This window comes from Oncorhynchus mykiss, chromosome 24 (genome assembly GCF_057628025.1).
Source record: "Oncorhynchus mykiss isolate SJ-2025 chromosome 24, ASM5762802v1, whole genome shotgun sequence".
Taxonomy (NCBI): domain Eukaryota; kingdom Metazoa; phylum Chordata; class Actinopteri; order Salmoniformes; family Salmonidae; genus Oncorhynchus; species Oncorhynchus mykiss.
Window position 1 is genome coordinate 34147011 of NC_143045.1, and position 23105 is coordinate 34170115.

General features: G+C 46.6%; 1 protein-coding gene across 1 annotated transcript in view; it reads right to left on the reverse strand.

Moving 5' to 3' along the window:
- Positions 1 to 207: 207 nt before the first annotated feature.
- LOC110503210 (metabotropic glutamate receptor 5) overlaps positions 208 to 23105 on the reverse strand; it is a 132765-nt gene continuing 109867 nt past the window's right edge. Inside the window, exons 8-17 of the mRNA XM_090218894.1 lie at positions 18886 to 19007; positions 18594 to 18718; positions 16962 to 17130; positions 16597 to 16723; positions 12244 to 12361; positions 11206 to 11392; positions 10711 to 10869; positions 8298 to 8606; positions 5188 to 5354; positions 208 to 2793 (exon numbers count right to left, since the gene is read on the reverse strand). Of these exons, the coding sequence (XP_090075020.1) occupies positions 1728 to 2793; positions 5188 to 5354; positions 8298 to 8606; positions 10711 to 10869; positions 11206 to 11392; positions 12244 to 12361; positions 16597 to 16723; positions 16962 to 17130; positions 18594 to 18718; positions 18886 to 19007 (2549 nt within the window). The 3' untranslated portion in view covers positions 208 to 1727. The remainder of the gene's footprint in view (positions 2794 to 5187; positions 5355 to 8297; positions 8607 to 10710; positions 10870 to 11205; positions 11393 to 12243; positions 12362 to 16596; positions 16724 to 16961; positions 17131 to 18593; positions 18719 to 18885; positions 19008 to 23105) is intronic.

Consider the following 23105-nt stretch of genomic DNA (forward strand, 5'->3'; position numbering starts at 1 on the left):
TAGGTTCCAGATCATTTGTAGTCAGCAGCAGGGGAGTGATTGAGCACAAAACATGTACATTTCTAGACATCTAAAGAGCCTTTTTTTGTTTTAAAGGGGCAGTGTTGTATTTTGAGACAGGCTTGAATAATCTAAGTAGCCAGTAGGCAGAATAAGTAGCCAATAGGCAGAGGGAAGCATCATTTGTCTGATTGTCTGTAATAATGCTATGGGAATAATAATGCATTTTATTTTGTAAAGTGGTTTCTTGCATCAAACAACTCAACAACATATTGTAGCCTACTTGGCCACTGTGAAAACTGTCATTTAAACAGTAAACGCCGGCTGGAAGTTTTACAGAATTTTAACAATGTTGAAGTTTGCGCTCAGCAGACCAGAAATTTGCTCAACGCCTACATTTGTTTGAGGGAACATTGCCTGCATGTCTAGTTCACTTCAGTTTGATTGATTGATTTTACTACTTGAATCAGGATAGTTTTCTAGCACGTTACTGACTACTGTATAACTGTTCAATACTGGTTAGTTTAGTAGAATGCCTCCTCAGAATCACAGACACAGAGGTGTGGAATGTTTGGTCCCAAAGCTTCAGGAATCATGTAGAAAATATTATACATTCAAACTTCTGAAGTAAATAATTGTCCAAAAGACCTCAAATATCAAAGAAACACAGAGAGAGAGAGAGAGAGAGAGGGAGAGAGGAAGAGAGGGGGGAAGAACGAGAGAGAGAGAGAGAGAGAGAGAGAGAGAGAGAGAGAGAGAGAGGGAGAGAGGAAGAGAGGGGGGAAGAACGAGAGAGAGAGAGAGAGAGGGAGAGAGGAAGAGAGGGGGAAGAACGAGAGAGAGAGAGAGAGAGAGAGGGAGAGAAAAACAATACTAAGACAGTTGTTCAGTATCTCATACTATACATGGTATGTATAAACAGAAGCATCTGATATTTAGATTCCATCCAAGATCTTTTTGTATTTACACTTTTCCCCACATCAGCCAATATGCACGTGTGTGTGTGTGTGTGTGTGTGTGTGTGTGTGTGTGTGTGTGTGTGTGTGTGTGTGTGTGTGTGTGTGTGTGTGTGTGTGTGTGTGTGTGTGTGTGTGTGTGTGTGTGTGTGTGTGCGTGTGTTGGGGCGCCAGTGGACATAGCTGCTCTGCCCAGCCCTTATAGTTATTCCATGTGTCCATGGCAGCAGCTGGTCAGTCCTGTGAGGTTAGAGGTTCTTAGACACTCAGTAGGTCCACTTGTGTCTATGCAGGTGCCCCCTACCACAATAAACATCTCTAATTAGTTGACAGCCGTTTTAGTTTAAGGCCACTACCAAAAGAAAGACCAAACACACCTCTAAGGAGAGACTTACGGCCAAACTTTTGAACACTAGAACGCTAAAGTATTTTTTTGTAGTCCTTGTTCTCGCTTTGGATGCCTAAATTATACTTCATTATACTTCATTATACTTTATTATACTTCACCTCGCTGCTAACTGAACACATGTAAACACAAACACTGCAGGTCACCGTCCAATGACATCACACGATTATGTGTCCTGTTCCTGTCGCTCCATCTAACAGGGCTTTCACCTCTCGGAGGATCTGGCCAATCTTCTCTCGTTCTCCCGCTATCACAAGGCAGCCATCTCCATTTTCTCCCCCAAGAGACTGTTCTTTCTCTGCCCCCCTCTCCGTCTCTGTCCTTTCACTCTCCTCCTCTTCTCCTCATCTCCTCTCATCCTTCTCTCACAGTGAGGAAGAGCTCTGGCTGTAGTTTCTCAGGGTCAGCATTTCGTATTTGGGCGGAGGGGACGAGGGCGGGGGCAGACACAGGGTGGACTCTGAGACTGGGGAGCCACTGCCCGACCCCAGCGAATCACGGAAGGGCGAGGGCGGGGTCAGATTCATTAGCTCCTCTTCCAGCTCTGCCCTCCTTAAAGGGGACCCCGCCCCCGCAGTGAGGTGTCGCACTGGAGATGGGGAGGCCTGAGGGTGAGGCAGGGGGTGAGGGTGAGGCTGAGGCTGAGGGAAACGGTGAGGGGAGTGAGGCAGGGGGTGAGGGTGAGGCAGGGGGTGAGGCTGAGGGTGAGGGAGACGGTGAGGAGAGTGAGGCAGGGGGTGAGCGAGGCAGGCGCATCCACCTACGTTGGACTCTACAGGGGGGATGGGCTGGACGTCAGCGTATGTGGTCATGGTGGGGGGGAGGGGGATCTCCCGGGGGAGGATGAAGGGGTCTGCATGGTGGGAGGGCGTCAGGGTGTGTGTGTGGGCGTGTGTGTGAGAGTGTGTGTGTGAGTGTGTGGGAGACGGGGAGAGCATCATGCTGTTGAGCTCGCTGATGTTGGCAGTGAAACGGTTAACCACGCAGCTGATCTGATCCATCAGAGAACTGTCACACACATCGCCCCCGCCGACAGAACCCCCGGTCAGGTAGCTTGGTACGCCCATGACAAGTGGCTCATCCCTTAGTCCCGCCCCATGCATGCGCTGGCTGACAGTGCTGATTGGTGAAGGGGTCTGAGGCCGGTAGGTGATTGGGTATCTCTCCTCAGGGTATCTCTCCTCTGCCTCTGTGAGTTCATACAGAGTCTTGTCTGCATCAGAGTGGGAGTGGGATAGGGAGGGCAAGGGCATATGGGGGAGCAGGTCAGCACCCCCACTGTAGCGCCCCTCTGGGGTCTTGGAGAAGGGCTTGATGACAGCTGTCTGGTTATTCTCCTTCCTCTTGATGTGGAACGACAGGCGCTGCCACAGGTGGTTTCCACGGGAACCCCGCTCCGTCTGGGCCCAAGATACTGACTTTCCATTGGAGCTGTAGAGACAGGAAACAGGAAGTGAAAACAGGAAATTAAATAAGTGTGTTTCAGCTGGTCCATATCAGTGTAGAAACCATTTTCTCTATTCCTCCCCTCCATCTCTTCTCTCTCCCAATTGTCAGGTTAATTAGTGTGATTAATCTATGATGGAGCGTCTGATTAAATCATGCTGCTATGGGAGGACTCATATAACCTCAGCACACAGACAACAGGGGGAGAAAGAGCCGGAAATAGGAATGTTTCTGACACATTTGACATTTTATCGTAGTGCGTGCATACATTTTCCATACATTTTCCATACATTTTCCATACATTTTCTCATACTGGTCCCTCGTGAGAATCAAACCCATAATCTTTGTGTTGCAAATGCCATATTGTACCAACTGAGCCACATGGGACCACATCTTATACTGGTCTGGTTGTAGTCTTGGCAAACGAGACCGTAACCAGCTGACTAAAGAGACTGTCTTTTTCTCTTTTCCTTTTGACTCTGTGGAGCAGCATGTTGTCATTTCATATGGCTGGTCACGTGGTTGTTCCATTAGAGATGGAGAGCTTGGTCACATGGTTGTTCCATTAGAGATGGAGAGCTTGGTCACATGGTTGTTCCATTAGAGATGGAGAGCTTGGTCACGTGGGTTTTCCATTAGAGATGGAGAGCTTGGTCACGTGGGTTTTCCATTAGAGATGGAGAGCTTGGTCACGTGGGTTTTCCATTAGAGATGGCGAGCTTGGTCACATGGTTGTTCCATTAGAGATGGAGAGCTTGGTCACATGGTTGTTCCATTAGAGACGGAGAGCTTGGTCACATGGTTGTCCCATTAGAGATGGAGAGCTTGGTCACGTGGTTGTCCCATTAGAGATGGAGAGCTTGGTCACATGGTTGTCCCATTAGAGATGGAGAGCTTGGTCACGTGGTTGTTCCATTAGAGATGGAGAGCTTGGTCACGTGGTTGTCCCATTAGAGATGGAGAGCTTGGTCACATGGTTGTCCCATTAGAGATGGAGAGCTTGGTCACGTGGTTGACCCATTAGAGATGGAGAGCTTGGTCACATGGTTGTCCCATTAGAGATGGAGAGCTTGGTCACATGGTTGTCCCATTAGAGATGGAGAGCTTGGTCACATGGTTGTCCCATTAGAGATGGAGAGCTTGGTCACATGGTTGTCCCATTAGAGATGGAGAGCTTGGTCACATGGTTGTCCCATTAGAGATGGAGAGCTTGGACACATGGTTGTCCCATTAGAGATGGAGAGCTTGGTCACGTGGTTGTCCCATTAGAGATGGAGAGCTTGGTCACGTGGTTGTCCCATTAGAGATGGAGAGCTTGGTCACGTGGTTGTCCCATTAGAGATGGAGAGCTTGGTCACATGGTTGTCCCATTAGAGATGGAGAGCTTGGTCACATGGTTGTCCCATTAGAGATGGAGAGCTTGGTCACATGGATGTCCCATTAGAGATGGAGAGCTTGGTCACATGGTTGTTCCATTAGAGATGGAGAGCTTGGTCATGTGGTTGTCCCATTAGAGATGGAGAGCTTGGTCACATGGTTGTCCCATTAGAGATGGAGAGCTTGGTCACATGGTTGTTCCATTAGAGATGGAGAGCTTGGTCACATGGTTGTTCCATTAGAGATGGAGAGCTTGGTCACATGGGTTTTCCATTAGAGATGGAGAGCTTGGTCACATGGGTTTTCCATTAGAGATGGAGAGCTTGGTCACGTGGTTGTCCCATTAGAGATGGAGAGCTTGGCCTTTAGCCCATCCTCTTCCAATTGTTTTTTTTTATCTTCCTCTCTCTCTCCTCTTTCTCTCTCTCCCTACTGCCCTCTCTCTCCCTCCCTCTCTCTCTCCCTTCTCTCGCACTCCCCTTTCTCTCTCTCTCTCTCCCTCCCCTTCTCTCTCTCCCCTCTCTCTCTCTCCCTCCCCCTCTCTCCATCTCTCTCTCTTTCTCCACCCCTCTCTCTCTGTCCCCCTTCTCTCTCTCTCCCCTCTCTCTCTCCCTCCCCCTCTCTCCATCACTCTCTCTCTCCCCCTCTCTCTCTCTCTCTGTCCCCCCCCTCTCTCTCTCTCTCTCCCCACTCTCTCCTTCTCCTGGAAAGTGGTCTGCATTATCAGGTATGCGGGTCGGACTCAGGTCAGACAGAGAGAGACAGAGAGAGACAGACTCACAGCGGCTGGGGAAGCATTGACTCAGATGGCCTTCATTGAAATGGCCCTGCACTAAAAAGGCTGTTACTGAAACAGCCCTCAAATGAGATTCACTTAGCGAGCAGTGACCCAGCACCGATCTCTGAAACATTCCTCAGCTAAACTCTACCTCCTGTGTGATCCCAAACAGCCTTTACAGCATCTCTATGTATTCCCTGCGACACACACACACACACACACACCTGAGTGTCTCTCCGGCGGAGCCACGTCGTCTCCAGAGGTTGGCCAGGCTGGAGGAGCGGCTGGCGGCCGAGGAGGACTTCCCATCGCCCACATGCATGCGTACTACCGTGCTCGTAGTGAAGGCACTGCGCACGTTACGCTCCGGCTTGGCCAGGATGATATACACCTGGAGAGAGAAAGAGAGACAGACCGAAGAGCTTCATAACCCTTCATAAGCATAGACAGCACACTAGGCACTACATAACACTATTATAACCCTTCACAAACCCCTTATTACCAATACGTTTTTGTTAAAGAGCACAGTTTGAAAGATATGGCAAATATAAATCAAACCGAATGGACATCAGAAACAAGTCCTCAAATGGCAGCTTCATTAAATAGTACCCGCAAAACACCAGTCTCAACGTCAACAGTGAAGAGGCGACGCCAGGGATGCTGGCGTTCTTGGCAGAGTTCCTCTGTCCAGTGTCTGTGTTCTTTTGCCCATCTTAATATTTTATTTTTATTGGCCAGTCTGAGATATGGATTTTTCTTTGCAACTCTGTCTATAAGGCCAGCATCCCGGAGTCGCCTCTTCACTGTTGACGTTGAGACTGGTGTTTTGCGGGTACTAATTAATGAAGCTGCCAGTTGAGGACTTGTGAGGCGTCTGTTTCTCAAACTAGACACTCTAATGTACTTGTCCTCTTGCTCAGTTGTGCACCTCCCACTCCTCTTTCTATTCTGGTTAGAGCCTGTTTGCACTGTTCTGTGAAGGGAGTAGTACACTGCGTTGTACGAGATCTTCAGTTTCTTGGCAATTCCTCGCATGGAATAGCCTTCATTTCTCAGAACAAGAATAGACTGACGAGTTTCAGAAAGGTCTTTGTTTCTGGCCATTTTGAGCCTTTAATCGAACCCACAAATACTGATGCTCCAGATACTCAACTAGTCTAAAGAAGGCCAGTTTTATTGCTTCTTTAATGAGAACAGTTTTCAGCTGTGCTAACATAATTGCAAAAGGGTTTTCTAATGATCAATTAGCCTTTTAAAATGATCAACTTGGAATAACATTGGAACAAAGGAGTGATGGTTGCTGATAATGGGCCTCTGTACGCCTATGTAGATATTCCATTAAAAATAAGCTGTTTCCAGCTACAATAGTCATTTACAACATTAACAATGTCTACACTGTACCTCTTTTTTATGTTATTTTAATGGACAAAAAATGTTGCTTTTCTTTCAAAAACAAGGACATTTCTAAGTGACCCAAACTTTTGAACGGTAGTGTATGTATATACAGTTGAAGTCGGAAGTTTACATACACCTTAGCCAAAAATATTTAAACGCAGTTGCTCACAATTACTGACATTTCATCCTAGTGAAAATTTCCTGTCTTAGGTCAGTTAGGATCACCACTTTATTTTAAGAATGTGAAATGTCAGAATAATAGTAGAGAGAATGATTTATTTCAGCTTTTATTTATTTCATCACATTCCCAAATACACTCAATTAGTATTTGGTAGCATTGCCTTGAAATTATTTAACTTGGGTCAAACGTTTCGGGTAGCCTTCCACAAGCTTCCCACAATAAGTTGGGTGAATGTTGGCCCATTCCTCTTGACAGAGCTGGTGTAACTGAGTCAGGTTTGTAGGCCTCTTTGTTTGCACACGCCTTTTCAGTTCTGCCCACAAATGTTCTATAGGATTGAGGTCGGGGCTTTGTGATGGCCACTCCAATACCTTGACTATATTGTCCTTAAGCCATTTTGCCACAACTTTCGAAGTATGCCATTTGGAAGACCCATTTGCGACCAAGCTTTAACTTCCTGACTGATGTCTTGAGATGTTGCTTCAATATATCCACATAATTTTTCTCCTCATGATGCCATCTATTTTGTGAAGTTCACCAGTCAGTCCCTCCTGCAGCAAAGCACCCCCACAACATGATGCTGCCACCCCCGTGCTTCACGGTTGGGATGGTGTTCTTCAGCTTGCCATCCTCCCCCTTTTTCCTCCAAACATAACGATGGTCATTATGGCCTAATAGTTCTATTTTTGTTTCATCAGAGTAGAGAACATTTCTTCAAAAAGTATGATCTTTGTCCCCATGTGCAGTTGCAAACAGTAGTCTGGCTTTTTTATGGCGATTTTGGAGCAGTGGCTTCTTCCTTGCTGAGCGGCCTTTCAGGATATGTCAATGTAGGACTCGTTTTACTGTGGATATAGATACTTTTGTACCTGTTTCCTCCAGCATCTGCACAAGGTCCTTTGCTGTTGTTCTGGGATTGATTAGCACTTTTCGCACCAAAGTACGTTAATCTCTAGGAGATAGAACGCATCTCCTTCCTGAGCAGTATGACCACTGCGTGGTCCCGTGGTGTTTATACTTGCGTGCTATTGTTTGTACAGATGAACGTGGTACCTTCAGGTATTTGGAAATGGTTCCCAAGGATGAACCAGACTTGTGGAGGTGTACAATTTTTTTCTGAGGTCTTGGCTGATTTCTTTTGATTTTCTCATGATATCAAGCAAATATGTACTAAGTTTGAAGGTAGGCCTTGATGATGTCAATTAGCCTATCAGAAGCTTCTAAAGCCATGACATTTTCTGGAATTTTCCAAGCTGTTTAAAGGCACAATCAACTTAGTGTATGTAAACCTCTGACCCACTGGAACTGTGATACAGTGAATGATAAGTGAAATAATCTGTCTGTAAACAATTGTTAGAAAAATGACTTGTGTCATGCACAAAGTAGATGTCCTAACCGACACGCCAAAACTATAGTTTGTTATAAAGAAATTTGTGAAGTGGTTGAAAAACGAGTTTTAATGACTCTAACCTAAGTGTATGTAAACTTCCAATTTTAACTGTATATTTGCACAAAATATATATGTGGGGGATTGGAAGTGATGCAGTCAATTACATTGATGGAAGCTACAATCTACCAGCAATATTAAAGCTGATCTACCCCCTTAAAATAAATAAATACAATACAAATAAATAACCTTATAACCAAACACAATCTTCCAAAAAACATTACTTTTCAAGGTCCTCAGTCAAACTCCTTTGTTGTTAAAGCTGAAGTTAGTTTGGCTCCACTTTCTATCTCTAGTGTTGTGTGTCTTACCTTGGGTGCGAACATGCAGCAGAGCGCCACAGTGGCACTGAGGCTGACGCTGAAGCACATGGTGATGATCTTGTAGTTGGAACCAAAGTAGATGGGCACGAAGGCCAGCCAGATGATACAGGTGGTGTACATGGTGAAGGCGATGTACTTGGCCTCGTTGAAGTTGGCTGGGACGTTACGCGTCTTGAAGGCGTAGAAGGTGCAGCTCAGGATCAGCAGGCCATTGTAACCCAGTGGCGCCACCACGCCCAGGTTGGTGGTGTAACAGATGAGGTTGACCTGCCGGATGCTGGGGTAGTCGTGGATCACCTGCAGGTAGTAAAGCCATCAGTGTGTCACGTTGGCATGAAGGATCGGGAGACAGGCGCAGGAATGCGTAATAGGGTTTTTTATTTTACCCAAATTGCGGCGTGCTATGTAAAGGCACGGGGCGAAGACCAAACAAGCACTATACAAAAACACAGGGTTGAAACTCAAACAAAAGAGCGAGGAGTACCTCGAATAAATAACACTAGCGCACAATGATTATCACACGGGACGAGACCCGTAATCATCTGTGCAATCCACAAGGGCAGGAAAGCCCAAAACACACAGCACAGGTACTCACACATACCAACGGACATTGTAACAATAACAGCACCATAGTGAATAAAGGGCACATAAACTCAGCAAAAAAATAAACGTCCCTTTTTCAGGACCCTGTCTTTCAAAGATAATTCGTAAATATCAAAATAACTTCACAGATCTTCATTGTAAAGGGTTTAAACACTGTTTCCCATGCATGTTCAATGAACAATAAACAATTAATGAACATGCACCTGTGGAACGGTCATTAAGACACTAACAGCTTACAGAGGGTAGGCAATTAAGGTCGCAGTTATGAAAACTTAGGACACTAAAGAGGCCTTTCTACTGACTTTGAAAAACACCAAAAGAAAGATGCCCAGGGTCCCTGTTCATCTGTGTGAACGTGCCTTAGGCATGCTGCAGGGAGGCATGAGGACAGCAGATGTGGCCAGGGTCCCTGCTCATCTGTGTGAATGTGCCTTAGGCATGCTGCAAGGAGGCATGAGGACAGCAGATGTGGCCAGGGTCCCTGTTCATCTGTGTGAACGTGCCTTAGGCATGCTGCAAGGAGGCATGAGGACAGCAGATGTGGCAGGGGAAATAAATTGCCATGTCCGAACTGTGAGACGCCTAAGACAGCGCTACAGGGAGACATGACGGACAGCTGATCGTCCTCGCAGTGGCAGACCACAGGTACAGGATGGCAACAACAACTGCCCGAGTTACACCAGGAACGCACAATCCCTCCATTTGTGCTCAGACTGTCCTCAACAGGCTGAGAGAGGCTGGACTGAGGGCTTGTAGGCCTGTTGTTAGGCAGATCCTAACCAGACATCACCGGCAACAACATGCCTATGGCCACAAACCCACCGTCGTTGGACCAGACAGGACTGGCAAAAAGTGCTCTTCACTGATAAGTCGCGGTTTCGTCTCACCAGGGGGTGATGGTCGGATTCGCGTTTATCGTCGAAGGAATGAGCGTTACACAGAGGCCTGTACTCTGGAGCGGGATCGATTTGTAGGTGGAGGGTCCGTCATGGTCTGGGGCTGTGTGTCACAGTATCATCGGACTGAGCTTGTTGTCATTGCAGGCAATCTCAATGCTGTGCGTTACAGGGAAGGAATCCTCCTCCCTCATGTGGTACCCTTCCTGCAGGCTCATCCTGACATGACCCTCCAGCATATCAATGCCACCAGCCATACTGTTCGTTCTGTGTGTGATTTCCTGCAAGACAGGAATGTCAATGTTCTGCCATGGCCAGCGAAGAGCCTGGATCTCAATCACATTGAGCAGGTCTGGGACCTGTTGGATCGGAGGGTGAGGTCTAGGGCCATTCCCCCCAGAAATGTCCGGGAACTTGCAGGTGCCTTGGTGGAAGAGTGGGGTAACATCTCACAGCAAGAATTGGCACATCTGGTGCAGTCCATGAGGAGGAGATGCACTGCCGTACTTAATGCAGCTGGTGGCCACACCAGATACTGACCGCTTTGTTCAGGGACACATTATTCCATTTCTGTTAGTCACATGTCTGTGGAACTTGTTCAGTTTATGTCTCAGTTGTTGAATCTTGTTATGTTCATACAAATATTTACACGTTAAGTTTACTCCCTTTTTGTTCCCAGTTTGTTACTCCCCTGCTCCAACATAAATGCAGTTGACAGTGAGAGGGCGTTTCTTTTTTTGCTGAGCTTATATACAAACACAATCAGTGGGAATAGGGGCCAGGTGTGCGCAATGAAAGTTCCAGAGGGATCCGTGACACAGTGTCAGCATGTACGTACTGTAAACACACACACACACACACACACACACACACAGTGGGCACACACAGTGGGCACAGCCTACCTGTGGGGGTTCCATGAGGAAGAGAGCCACTATGATGCCCAGCTGTAGCAGGATGAGTAGAGAGGCGATGATGAGCTGGGCACATGCAGACATGAACCTGGGCTTCTTTGTACAGATCTTCTTCTTACTGCCAGCCAGGATACGGGCTATACGGTTAGTCTGCAACAACAACAACAACACAACCAGGATACGGTTAGTCTGCAACAACAACACAGCCAGGATACGGGCGATACGGTTAGTCTGCAACAACAACAACAACACAGCCAGGATACGGGCGATACAGTTAGTCTGCAACAACAACACAGCCAGGATACGGTTAGTCTGCAACAACAACAACACAGAGAGAATTAATTAATAAATAGACTTCATAGGGGGAGAGGGGGGAAATCTGAAATAGTGACGTTAAACACAGTCTGTTTGTGAGATCCTTATGTCTAGATGTACAAGGACATGGTAGGTGAAAGAATCAAGGTAAAGAGGGGCTTGATGATGTACCTTGGTGACCAGGGCAGAGTAGCTCATGGCAGGTGACAGGCCTATGCCCAGTCTCTGTAGGTAGCAGTGTGCAGCATGGGGCTTGGCGATGAGACTGAAGGTACACAGATAACCCAGACAGATCCCAGCCAGGATGATGTAACACAGCTCTCGACTAGACGACTTCACCACTGGAGTGTCCCGGAACCTACACCCACAGGTACACACATTTTAGAACCGTATAGCAAATATACTAACTTACAATTAAAATGACATATTGAAACAATCCCAGTGGAAACACTTTAATGGGTTATCTCCTGAGGTGTATGTACCCAGTGGAATTATTTTAACGTGTTATCTCCCGGGGTGTATGTACCCAGTGGAATTGTTTTAACGTGTTATCTCCTGGGGTGTATGTACCCAGTGGAATTGTTTTAACGTGTTATCCCCCGGGGTGTATGTACCCAGTGGAATTGTTTTAACGTGTTATCTCCTGGGGTGTATGTACCCAGTGGAATTGTTTTAACGTGTTATCTCCTGGGTGTATGTACCCAGTGGAATTGTTTTAACGTGTTATCTCCTGGGGTGTATGTACCCAGTGGAATTGTTTTAACGTGTTATCTCCTGGGGTGTATGTACCCAGTGGAATTGTTTTAACGTGTTATCTCCCAGGGTGTATGTACCCAGTGGAATTGTTTTAACGTGTTATCTCCTGGGGTGTATGTACCCAGTGGAATTGTTTTAACGTGTTATCTCCTGGGGTGTATGTACCCAGTGGAATTGTTTTAACGTGTTATCTCCTGGGGTGTATGTACCCAGTGGAATTGTTTTAACGTGTTATCTCCTGGGGTGTATGTACCCAGTGGAATTGTTTTAACGTGTTATCTTCTGGGGTGTATGTACCCAGTGGAATTGTTTTAACGTGTTATCTCCTGGGGTGTATGTACCCAGTGCATCTTTTACCAATAAATCAATCAACAGAGTAAGATTTAAAATCACAAAAGTCAGAATATGAAATAGAATTTCACATTTACTATGTTGAAATCTACAAGTTGTTACCTGATGAAGATGGAGGTGACGAAGAATGTGGCACAAAGTCCCAGACATGCAAAGACCACAGCAGCGATGGGCTCTGGGTCCCCCCAGCGCAGGTACTCCACTGGGATAGGGTCACAGCCTGGAGGGGGGAGGAGGTGGAGAGAGAAAGAGAAAGTGAGAAGTTAAATTACAAACAGCATTGATGCGTTTTTGGTCTCTCCCTCCCTCCCTCCCTCCCTCCGCCCACCTCTCCTGGGCTGTGAGATAAGTCTCATTAATTAAAGGGACAGTTCTAATTAGATGGCGTAATGTTCGCTCAGTCTGACACAGAACACCAGGGACGCCAAACCAGACAGAACACTGCCGTTAAAATAGATGAAGTCATTTAACGGCTCTACCTTTTAACACAGTCTATAGAGTTTAATTCATCAGTGAAGTAGTTAAGTTTAGAGGCAAAAAAGGTCTAATTGCTGAATGGGAGTGGAGTTACCATTAAGAGAATGAACTAACTCTGGAAGACGCTGTTTACTAAAGTTAAATTCAACTCAAATTTACAGTCACTCAGGAACTTTCTATTGAGGCCTTGTTATTCCCCTGCTCCATTCTTCAATCCAATTCAATACATTCTTACAACATTCTTACAACTATCTCTCTCTCTTTCTGTCTCTCTCTCGTTCTGTCTCTCTCTCTCACTGTCTCTCTCTCTTTCTGTCTCTCTCTCGTTCTGTCTCTCTCTCTCTCTCACTGTCTCTCTCTCTCTCTCTCTGTCTCTCTCGCTCTCTCTCTCTCAATTCAATTCAATTCAAGGGCTTTATCTCTCTCACTGTCTCTCTCTCACTGTCTCTCTCTCTCTTTCTGTCTCTCTCTCTCTCACTGTCTCTCTCTCTCTTTCTGTCTCTCTCTCGTTCTGTCTCTATCTCTCACTGTTTCTCTCTCTCTCTCACTGTCTCTCTCTCCCGTTCTGTCTCTCAATTCAATTCAATTCAAGGGCTTTATTGGCATGGGAAACGTGTTAACATTGCCAAAGCAAGTGAGGTAGATAATATATAAAGTGAATATATAAAGTGAAATAAACAATAAAAATTAACAGTAAACATTACACACACACAAGTTTCAAAACAATAAAGACATTACAAATGTCATATTATATACAGTGTTTTAACAATGTACAAATGGTTAAAGGACACAAGATAAAATAAATAAGCATAAATATGGGTTGTATTTACAATGGTGTTTGTTCTTCACTGGTTGCCCTTTTCTTGTGGCAACGGGTCACAAATCTTGCTGCTGTGATGTCACACTGTGGTATTTCACCCAGTAGATATGGGAGTTTATCAAAATTGGATTTGTTTTCGAATTCTTTGTGGATCTGTGTAATCTGAGGGAAATATGTCTCTCTAATATGGTCATACATTGGGCAGGAGGTTAGGAAGTGCAGCTCAGTTTCCACCTCATTTTGTGGGCAGTGAGCACATAGCCTGTCTTCTCTTGAGAGCCATGTCTGCCTACGGTGGCCTTTCTCAATAGCAAGGCTATGCTCACTGAGTCTGTACATAGTCAAAGCTTTCTCTCACTGTCTCTCTCTCTCTCTCTCACTGTATCTCTCTCTCTCACTGTCTCTCTCTCTCGCTTTCTGTCTCGCTCTCTCTCTCTCACTGTCTCTCTCTCTCTCACTGTCTCTCTCTTTCTGTCTCTCTCTCTCTCACTGTATCTCTCTCTCTTACTGTCTCTCTCTCTCGCTTTCTGTCTCGCTCTCTCTCTCTCACTGTCTCTCTCTCACTGTCTCTCTCTTTCTCTCTCTCTCTCTCTCTCACTGTCTCTCTCTTTCTGTCTCTCTCTCTCTCACTGTCTCTCTCTCTCTTTCTGTCTCTCTCTCTTTCTGTCTCTCTCTCTGGCCCTTCAATAATGCAGGAGTGAGTTTGAGAGGTAAATTAAAATGGCTGCTGCCAGTGGAACATGAATTACAGTTTGTTTACACATCGTCATCACAGTATTTACAGTGCTGCCGGGAACCACAGTCCCTCTTATTGTCCTGATGGAATGACTCTTCTATAGCTGCTAAACAAGAGCGCTCTCTTCTCTCTGTGTTCACAGCTGTGAAGCGTTGGGCTCATGTTTTAAACATTGGCACTGGCTGGCTAGCAGCTGTATAATGATGAGCAGTCGAATGCATTGCAGAACAATATCCACAGCTCCAGAAAAATACATTTGCATAGAAAATTGCCCTCGATACAGAATAATTAGTACAGTGGTGACCATGCCTGTGTCAAATGAAGAAGAGGAGGGGGGAGGGGATCTGGAGAGGGGAAGAGTGGGAGAGGAGGAAGGATAATTAGCTGCTTCTATGGAAATAGTACAGATTCAGGGAAAACATTTTCAGTGTGTGTGTATGTGTGTGTGTGTGTGTGTGTGTGTGTGTGATAGTCTCTCGGTATTAACTTAGAAGATAGCTAACATCCATTAGGCTGTAATAGGACACCATGCTGAGGAGTATCAGACAATCAATTCTCTACTAAATTCCATTTATGTTGTGACTGACCAAACATACACACATATAAAATCACAAAACATTTAAAAGTGCTGCTGAAAGAACATGACCTCTTTGCAGTCAACAAAAGCTCCTCTGAAGGAGATATGGTAAATTGTACAATAAAAAAAACATAATTATGTGGATGTCACCCTTTCATTTATTTGTGTGCGTTTGTGCATTTGTATGTGTTTGTGCGTTTTTGTGTGTTTGTGCGTTTGTGTGTGTGTGTGTTTCCAGGATGTGTGAATGAATCAATCTGTGTGAGGGCATCTGATAAGAGATTAATAACCAGTTAGAGCTCTAGGGGCGCTATTTCATTTTTGGATAAAAAACGTTCCCGTTTTAAGCGCGATATTTTGTCACGAAAAGATGCTCGACTATGCATATTCTATGCAAACACTCTGAAGTTTCAGAATCTGCAAAGATTTTGTCTGTAAGTGCCCCAGAACTCATTCTACAGGCGAAACCATGATGATGCATCACCCAGGAATTAGCAGAATTTCTGAAGCTCTGTTTTCCATTCTCTCCTTATATGGCTGTGATTGCGCAACGAATGAGCCTACACTTTCTGTCGTTCGCCCAAGGTCTTAGCAGCATTGTGATGTATTTGTAGGCATATCATTGGAAGATTGACCATAAGAGACTACATTTTCCAAGTGTCCGCCTGGTGTCCTGCGTCGAATTCGGTGCGCAATTGCCAGCTGCTTCTACTTTACCATTTGATTCAGGGGAGAAAGCATGTGTCCAAGAACGATGTATCAATGAAGAGATATGTGAAAAACACCTTGATGATTGATTCTAAACAACGTTTGCCATGTTTTCAGTCGATATTATGGAGTTAATTTGGAAAAAAGTTCGCGTTTTGAGGACTGAATTTTCTGATTTTTTTTGGTAGCCAAATGTGATGTATAAAACGGAGCTATTTCTAATACACAAGGAATCTTTTTGGAAAAACTGAGCATCTGCTATCTAACTGAGAGTATCCTCATTGAAAACATCAGAAGTTCTTCAAAGGTAAATGATTTTATTTGAAGGCTTTTATGTTTTTGTTAATGTTGCGTGCTGGATGCTAACGCTAATGCTAACGCTAAATGCTAACGCGAAATGCTAACGCTAGCTAGCTACTTTTACACAAATTATTGTTTTCCTATGGTTGAGAAGCATATTTTGAAAATCTGAGATGACAGTGTTGTTTACAAAAGGCTAAGCTTGAGAGATGGCATATTTATTTCATTTCATTTGCGATTTTCATAAATAGTTAACGTTGTGTTATGCTAATGAGCTTGCTGATAGATTTACACAATCCTGGATACAGGGGTTTTTTCATAGCTAAACGTGACGCAGAAAACGGAGCGATTTGTCCTAAACAAATAATCTTTCAGGAAAAACTGAACATTTGCTATCTGAGAGTCTCCTCATTGAAAACATCTGAAGTTCTTCAAAGGTAAATTATTTTATTTGAATGCTTTTCTGTTTTTTTGTGTAAATGTTGCCAGCTGAATGCTAATGCTAAATGCTACGTTAGCCATCAATACTGTTACACAAATGCTTGTTTTGCAATGGTTGAGAAGCATATTTTGAAAATCTGAGATGACAGTGTTGTTAACAAAAGGCTAAGCTTGAGAGCTAGCATATTTATTTCATTTCATTTGCGATTTTCATGAATAGTTAACGTTGCGTTATGGTAATGAGCTTGAGTCTGTATTCACGATCCCGGATCCGGGATGGGGAGATCAGAAAGGTTAATTTAGAGGAGACTTCCAAGAGCAAAGAGGGCAATCCATACACCCCGTGTGTGTATGTGTGTGTGTGTGCGTGGGGGGGGGTGTGCACGTGCGTCTCACCTGTGAGGTGGAAGGTGGGCCAGGAGCCCAGGTCACAGGCTCGGCAGGTGTACTCATCAAACACAAACTCATTCTCCTTACAGGGAGTGCAGGTCCAGCAGCAGCTCACCTCTCCTTTACGGATCACCTGGAGGACACAACCTCATCAGCTCAGGAAAAACACACCAATCAGAATGCTGCAGAAATACTATCTTAGATAGAATACACCAATCAGACATCAACAGAGATAATCTGGAAGGGTCCTTGTCATTGCCAGCCTACCTCCCCCCAGAGCATACACAGGATGTGTTTGTAGGGATGTGTGTGTGTGGAAACGTGTGGGTGCATATATTTGATGTGTGGGTGTGTGTGTGTGTGTGTGTCACCTTTATCTGTCCCTTGTCACAGGGTTCGCTGCAGACTGATTTGATGATGGTGTCCTTGCTGGCCCAGATTTCATCGTCATCGATCTTCAGCCCACTGTTGTCCCAGCTCCCTACGTTAATATAGTCATAGTAGTCCTTGCCCATCTTCTTAAAGTTCATGATCTCATATCTGACACACACACACACACACACACACACAGTGAGTCAGTGCCTCTGATACTATTGAAACATACATACTAAGGTACAGAGATACACTGTATATCTAAAAGTATGTGGGTTAAGGTTAGTATGTGGGTTAAGGTTAGTATGTGGGTTAAGGTTAGCCCAACCCTTCAAATGAGTGGATTTGGCTACTTCATCGACACCGGTTGCTGACAGGTGTATAAAATTGAGCACACAGCCATGCAATCTCCATAGACAATCATTGGCAATAGAATGGTCTTACTGCCACTGACTTTCAGTGTGGCACCGTCATAGGATGCCACCTTTCCAACAAGTCAGTTCGTCAAATTTTTGCCCTGTTAGAGCTGCCCCGGTCAACTGTAAGTGCTGTTATTGTGAAGTGGAAATGTGTAGGAGCAGCAACGGCTCAGCCGCGAAGTGGTAGGCCACACAAGCTCACATTACGAGACCGCCGAGTGCTGAATCGCGCAGTGAGTAAAAATGGTTTGTCCTCAGTTGCAACACTCACTACCGAGTTTCAAACTGCCTCTGGAAGCAACATCAGCACAAGAACTGTTCATCAGAAGCTTCATGAAATGGGTTTCCATGACCTGGCAGCCGCACACAAGCCTAAGATCACAATGCACAATGCCAAGCGTCGGCTGGAGTGGTGTAAAGCTCCCATTGGACTCTGGAGCAGTGGAAACACTTTCTCTGGAGTGATGAATAACGCTTCACCGTCTGGCAGTCCAACGGAAAAATCTGGGTTTGGCGGATGCCAAGAGAACACTACCTGCCCGAATGCATAGTGCCAACTGTAAAGTTTGGTGGAGGAGGCATAATGTTCTAGGGCTGTTTTTCATGGTGCGGGCCCCTTAGTTCCAGTGAAGGGAAATCTTAATGCTTCAGCATACAATGACATTCTAGATGATTCTGTGCTTCCAACTTTGTGTCAACAGTTTGGGAAAGGCCCTTTCCTGCTTCCGCATGACAATGCCCCGTGCACAATGCAAGGTCCATACAATAAATGGTTTGTCGAGATCGGTGTGGAAGAACTTGACTAGCCTGCATAGAACCCTGACCTCAACCCCATCGAACAGCTTTGGGATGAATTGGAACACCGACTGCAAGCCTAATCTCCCAACATCAGTGCCCGACCTCACTATTACTCATGTGGCTGAATGGAAGCAAGTCCCCCGCAGCAATGTTCCAACATCTTGTGGAAAACTTTCCCAGAAGAGTGGAGGCTGTTATAGCAGCAAAGGGGGGACCAACTTCATATTAATGCCCATGATTTTGTAATGAGATGTTCGAATTGCATGTTGTAAGATTGCAAGATTGTGTCCCACTTGTTGTTGATTCTTCACAAAAAAATACAGTTTTATATCTTTATGTTTGAAGCCTGAAATGTGGCAAAAGGTCGCAAAGTTCAAGGGGGCCGAATACTTTCGCAAGGCACTGTACACGTACCGGCCAGGTGAGTCTCCGTTCTCGTCAAACAGGATGCCCTCTCCAGACACGCCTGTGAAGTTGGTCTTCATCAGGAAGTCCAGCAGTGTAGCGCCATCTATTGGTCGCATGGCATCACACAGCCCCTGGATCACAATCATCATCATCACCATTATCACTATCATCATCAACATTATCATCCTCTTCATCCTCACCATCCTCATCATCCTCACCATCATCCTCATCCTCACCATCCTATATCAACAATAATAGTGACAGTAGGTTGTCTTTATTCCAGTCCAGTAGCACCCACCTGATAGCCTGGGCACAGTGAGCGCTGCATGTTATGGAGCCCATAGGCCATGGAGTAGATGGCATTGATCACAAAGCCCATCTTAGTGTCCTGGGCATACTGCTGTCGCAATGACTCCCGCTCTGGGAGAGAACCAGAGAGGAGAAAGACAGAAAAAGAGAGGATGGGAAGATGGAGGGAGGGAGGGAGGGAGGGAGGGAGGGGAAGAGATGGAGGGAGGGAGGGAAGTACGGAAGGAAGGTGAAGATGATGGGAGGGAGGGAGGGAAGTACGGAAGGAAGGGGAAGATGATGGGAGGGAGGGAGGGAGGGAGGGAGGGAGGGAGGGAGGGAGGGAGGGAGGGAGGGAGGGAGGGAGGGAGGGAGGGAGGGAGGGAGGGGGAAGATGACGGGAGGGAGGGAGGGAGGGGAAGAGGGAAGTATAGAAGGAAGAGGAAGATGACGGGAGGGAGGGAGGGAGGGAAGTACAGAAGGAAGGGGAAGATGATGGGAGGGAGGGAGGGAGGGAGGTAGGTACAGAAGGAAGGGGAAGATGATGGGAGGGAGGGAGGGAGGGAGGGAGGGAGGGAGGGAGGGAGGGAGGGAGGGAGGGAGGGAGGGAGGGAGGGAGGGAGGGAGGGAAGTAGGAAGGAAGGGAAGATGACGGGAGGGAGGGAGGGAAGTACAGAAGGAAGGGGAAGATGATGGGAGGGAGGGAGGGAGGGAGGGAGGGAGGGAGGGAGGGAGGGAGGGAGGGAGGGAGGGAGGGAGGGAGGGAGGGAGGGAGGGGAAGATGACGGGAGGGAGGGAGGGGGGAGGGGAAGAGGGAAGGTACAGAAGGAAGAGGAAGATGAAGGGAGGGAGGGGGGTGATGTAGGGAGAGAAGGATAGGAGGGAGGGAGGGAGGATGATGGAGGGAGGGAGGGAAGTACAGAAGGAAGAGGAAGATGAAGGGAGGGAGGGAGGGGGTGATGTAGGGAGAAGGATAAGGATGGAGGGAGGGAGGGAGGGAGGAAGTACAGAAGGAAGAGGAAGATGAAGGGAGGGAGGGAGGGGGGTGATGTAGGGAGAAGGATAAGGATGGAGGGAGGGAGGAAAGAGAAAATTAGAACAACTGTATCTAATATTATGAAACACCGCCTGCTTTTTGGTAATAATAAATGTGTCTCCACATTATACCTTGATCTAAAGGTACATTGGAACGGGAAACGATCTCTTCATAAATATCTTTATTTTCCTGCTGTATGGGACAGTGGCATCTATGCCACTATGCTCTTGTCTTTATTTTCCTGCGGTATGGGACAGTGACATCTATGCCACTATGCTCTTGTCTTTATTTTCCTGCGGTATGTGACAGTGGCATCTATGCCACTATGCTCTAGGCTTCTAACGAAGACCATGATCTTAATTCAACCGGCCAGTGGGATTGTTTTTTGAGAGGGTGAGACAACCGTGACGTTTTGCCAAATGTATACACTTTCCTGGTCCGGATTTGTTTACACTTCAAGGATGTCCGTACATGGTGCATTTTCGACTACCTCCAGAGGTGGTCAGGAATATCTAATCACAATCAGTTAACAATGCATTTTATGACCTGTCGACAAATGTGGGCACAATCAGAATGTGGACAACATCAGGACAACAGACGCATGTTAGAACCAGGTATAAACGGGGCTTCTGTCTCATCTTGTTCAGTTCATTACACTTCCCCCTTTTTCATTAGAATACATGAATCCCTTTGAAGCAATCACACTGGCAGTTTTACATATGAATGGTGAAAGATGGAGAGAGAGGAGAGAGAGAGGAGAGAGAGATAGAGGAGAGAGAGAGAGAGGAGAGAAGAGAGAGAGAGGAGAGAGAGAGGAGAGAGAGAGAGAGACCCCTACCAGACCACTGCACCACCAAGGAGCCCCAGGCCCCCTCAATGCCACACCAGACCCAGCGCACCCCACAGACCCCACCCACCACGAAAGCATCACCACTTCCACCGGCTTAGCCAGACTGGACCGGGCACAGCCTACTACCCCGCACCAGACCACCACCCCTACCAGACCAGAGAGGAAGCCCCACGGCCCAGAACTGGCCCTCCTCCACTCCACAGGGCCCAACAGCAGGACCAGCGCAGCTACGCAGAGGTCGTCCGAGGACAGGAGAACCCTGTAGGATTAAGTGAGATTAAACAGCTCCTCCAATACATCTGCACTAAACTGCACTAAACACACACGGACGCATGCACACACACACACACACACACACACACACACACACACACACAGTCAGCATGTGGAACATTCAGGGCCTAAACTCATCAACCTATCAGTGAGCATGTGGAACATTCAGGGCCTAAACTCACCAACCTATCAGTTATCATGTGGAACATTCAGGGCCTAAACTCATCAACCTATCAGTTAGCATGTGGAACATTCAGGGCCTAAACTCATCAACCTATCAGTCAGCATGTGGAACATTCAGGGCCTAAACTCATCAACCTATCAGTCAGCATGTGGAACATTCAGGGCCTAAACTCATCAACCTATCAGTCAGCATGTGGAACATTCAGGGCCTAAACTCATCAACCTATCAGTCAGCATGTGGAACATTCAGGGCCTAAACTCATCAACCTTTGGACTGAAGAGTTTAGCACTGTCAATAGAGGCAGAGACTCTGGAGGACTGATCATTTGGTACAAATCCGAACTACAACATCTAATTGAAAAAATAACTTGTACTGACAGAAAAAGACGTGTTACTTTGCGCAATATATGTCCCCCCTCAGAATCCCCATATTACTCAGAGGAGATCTCCCCCCTCAGAATCCCCATATTACTCAGAGGAGATCTCCCCCCCTCCCTCAGAATCCCCACATTACTCAGAGGAGATCTCCCCCCCCCCCTCAGAATCCCCATAATACTCAGAGGAGATCTCTCCCCTCAGAATCCCCATATTACTCAGAGGAGATCTCCCCCCTCAGAATCCCCATATTACTCAGAGGAGATCTCCCCCCTCAGAATCCCCATATTACTCAGAGGAGATCTCCCCCCTCAGAATCCCCATATTACTCAGAGGAGATCTCCCCCCTCAGAATCCCCATATTACTCAGAGGAGATCTCCCCCCTCCCTCAGAATCCCCACATTACTCAGAGGAGATCTCTCCCCCCCCCCCCCCCCCCCTCAGAATCCCCATAATACTCAGAGGAGATTTCTCCCCTCAGAATCCCCATAATATTCAGAGGAGATCTCCCCCCTCAGAATCCCCATAATACTCAGAGGAGATCTCTCCCCCCCCCCTCAGAATCCCCATATTACTCAGAGGAGATCTCCCCCCTCAGAATCCCCATATTACTCAGAGGAGATCTCCCCCCTCAGAATCCCCATATTACTCAGAGGAGATCTCCCCCCCTCCCTCAGAATCCCCACATTACTCAGAGGAGATCTCCCCCCTCCCTCAGAATCCCCACATTACTCAGAGGAGATCTCTCCCCCCCCCCCCCCTCAGAATCCCCATAATACTCAGAGGAGATCTCTCCCCTCAGAATCCCCATATTACTCAGAGGAGATCTCCCCCCTCAGAATCCCCATATTACTCAGAGGAGATCTCCCCCCTCAGAATCCCCATATTACTCAGAGGAGATCTCCCCCCTCAGAATCCCCATATTACTCAGAGGAGATCTCCCCCCTCAGAATCCCCATATTACTCAGAGGAGATCTCCCCCCTCCCTCAGAATCCCCACATTACTCAGAGGAGATCTCTCCCCCCCCCCCCCCCCCCCCCCTCAGAATCCCCATAATACTCAGAGGAGATTTCTCCCCTCAGAATCCCCATAATATTCAGAGGAGATCTCCCCCCTCAGAATCCCCATAATACTCAGAGGAGATCTCTCCCCCCCCCCCTCAGAATCCCCATATTACTCAGAGGAGATCTCCCCCCTCAGAATCCCCATATTACTCAGAGGAGATCTCCCCCCTCAGAATCCCCATATTACTCAGAGGAGATCTCCCCCCCTCCCTCAGAATCCCCACATTACTCAGAGGAGATCTCCCCCCCCCCCCCCCTCAGAATCCCCATAATACTCAGAGGAGATCTCTCCCCTCAGAATCCCCATAATACTCAGAGGAGATCTCCCCCCTCAGAATCCCCATAATACTCAGAGGAGATCTCTCCCCATATTACTCAGAGGAGATCTCCCCCCTCAGAATCCCCATATTACTCAGAGGAGATCTCCCCCACCCTTGAGGAAGAGAC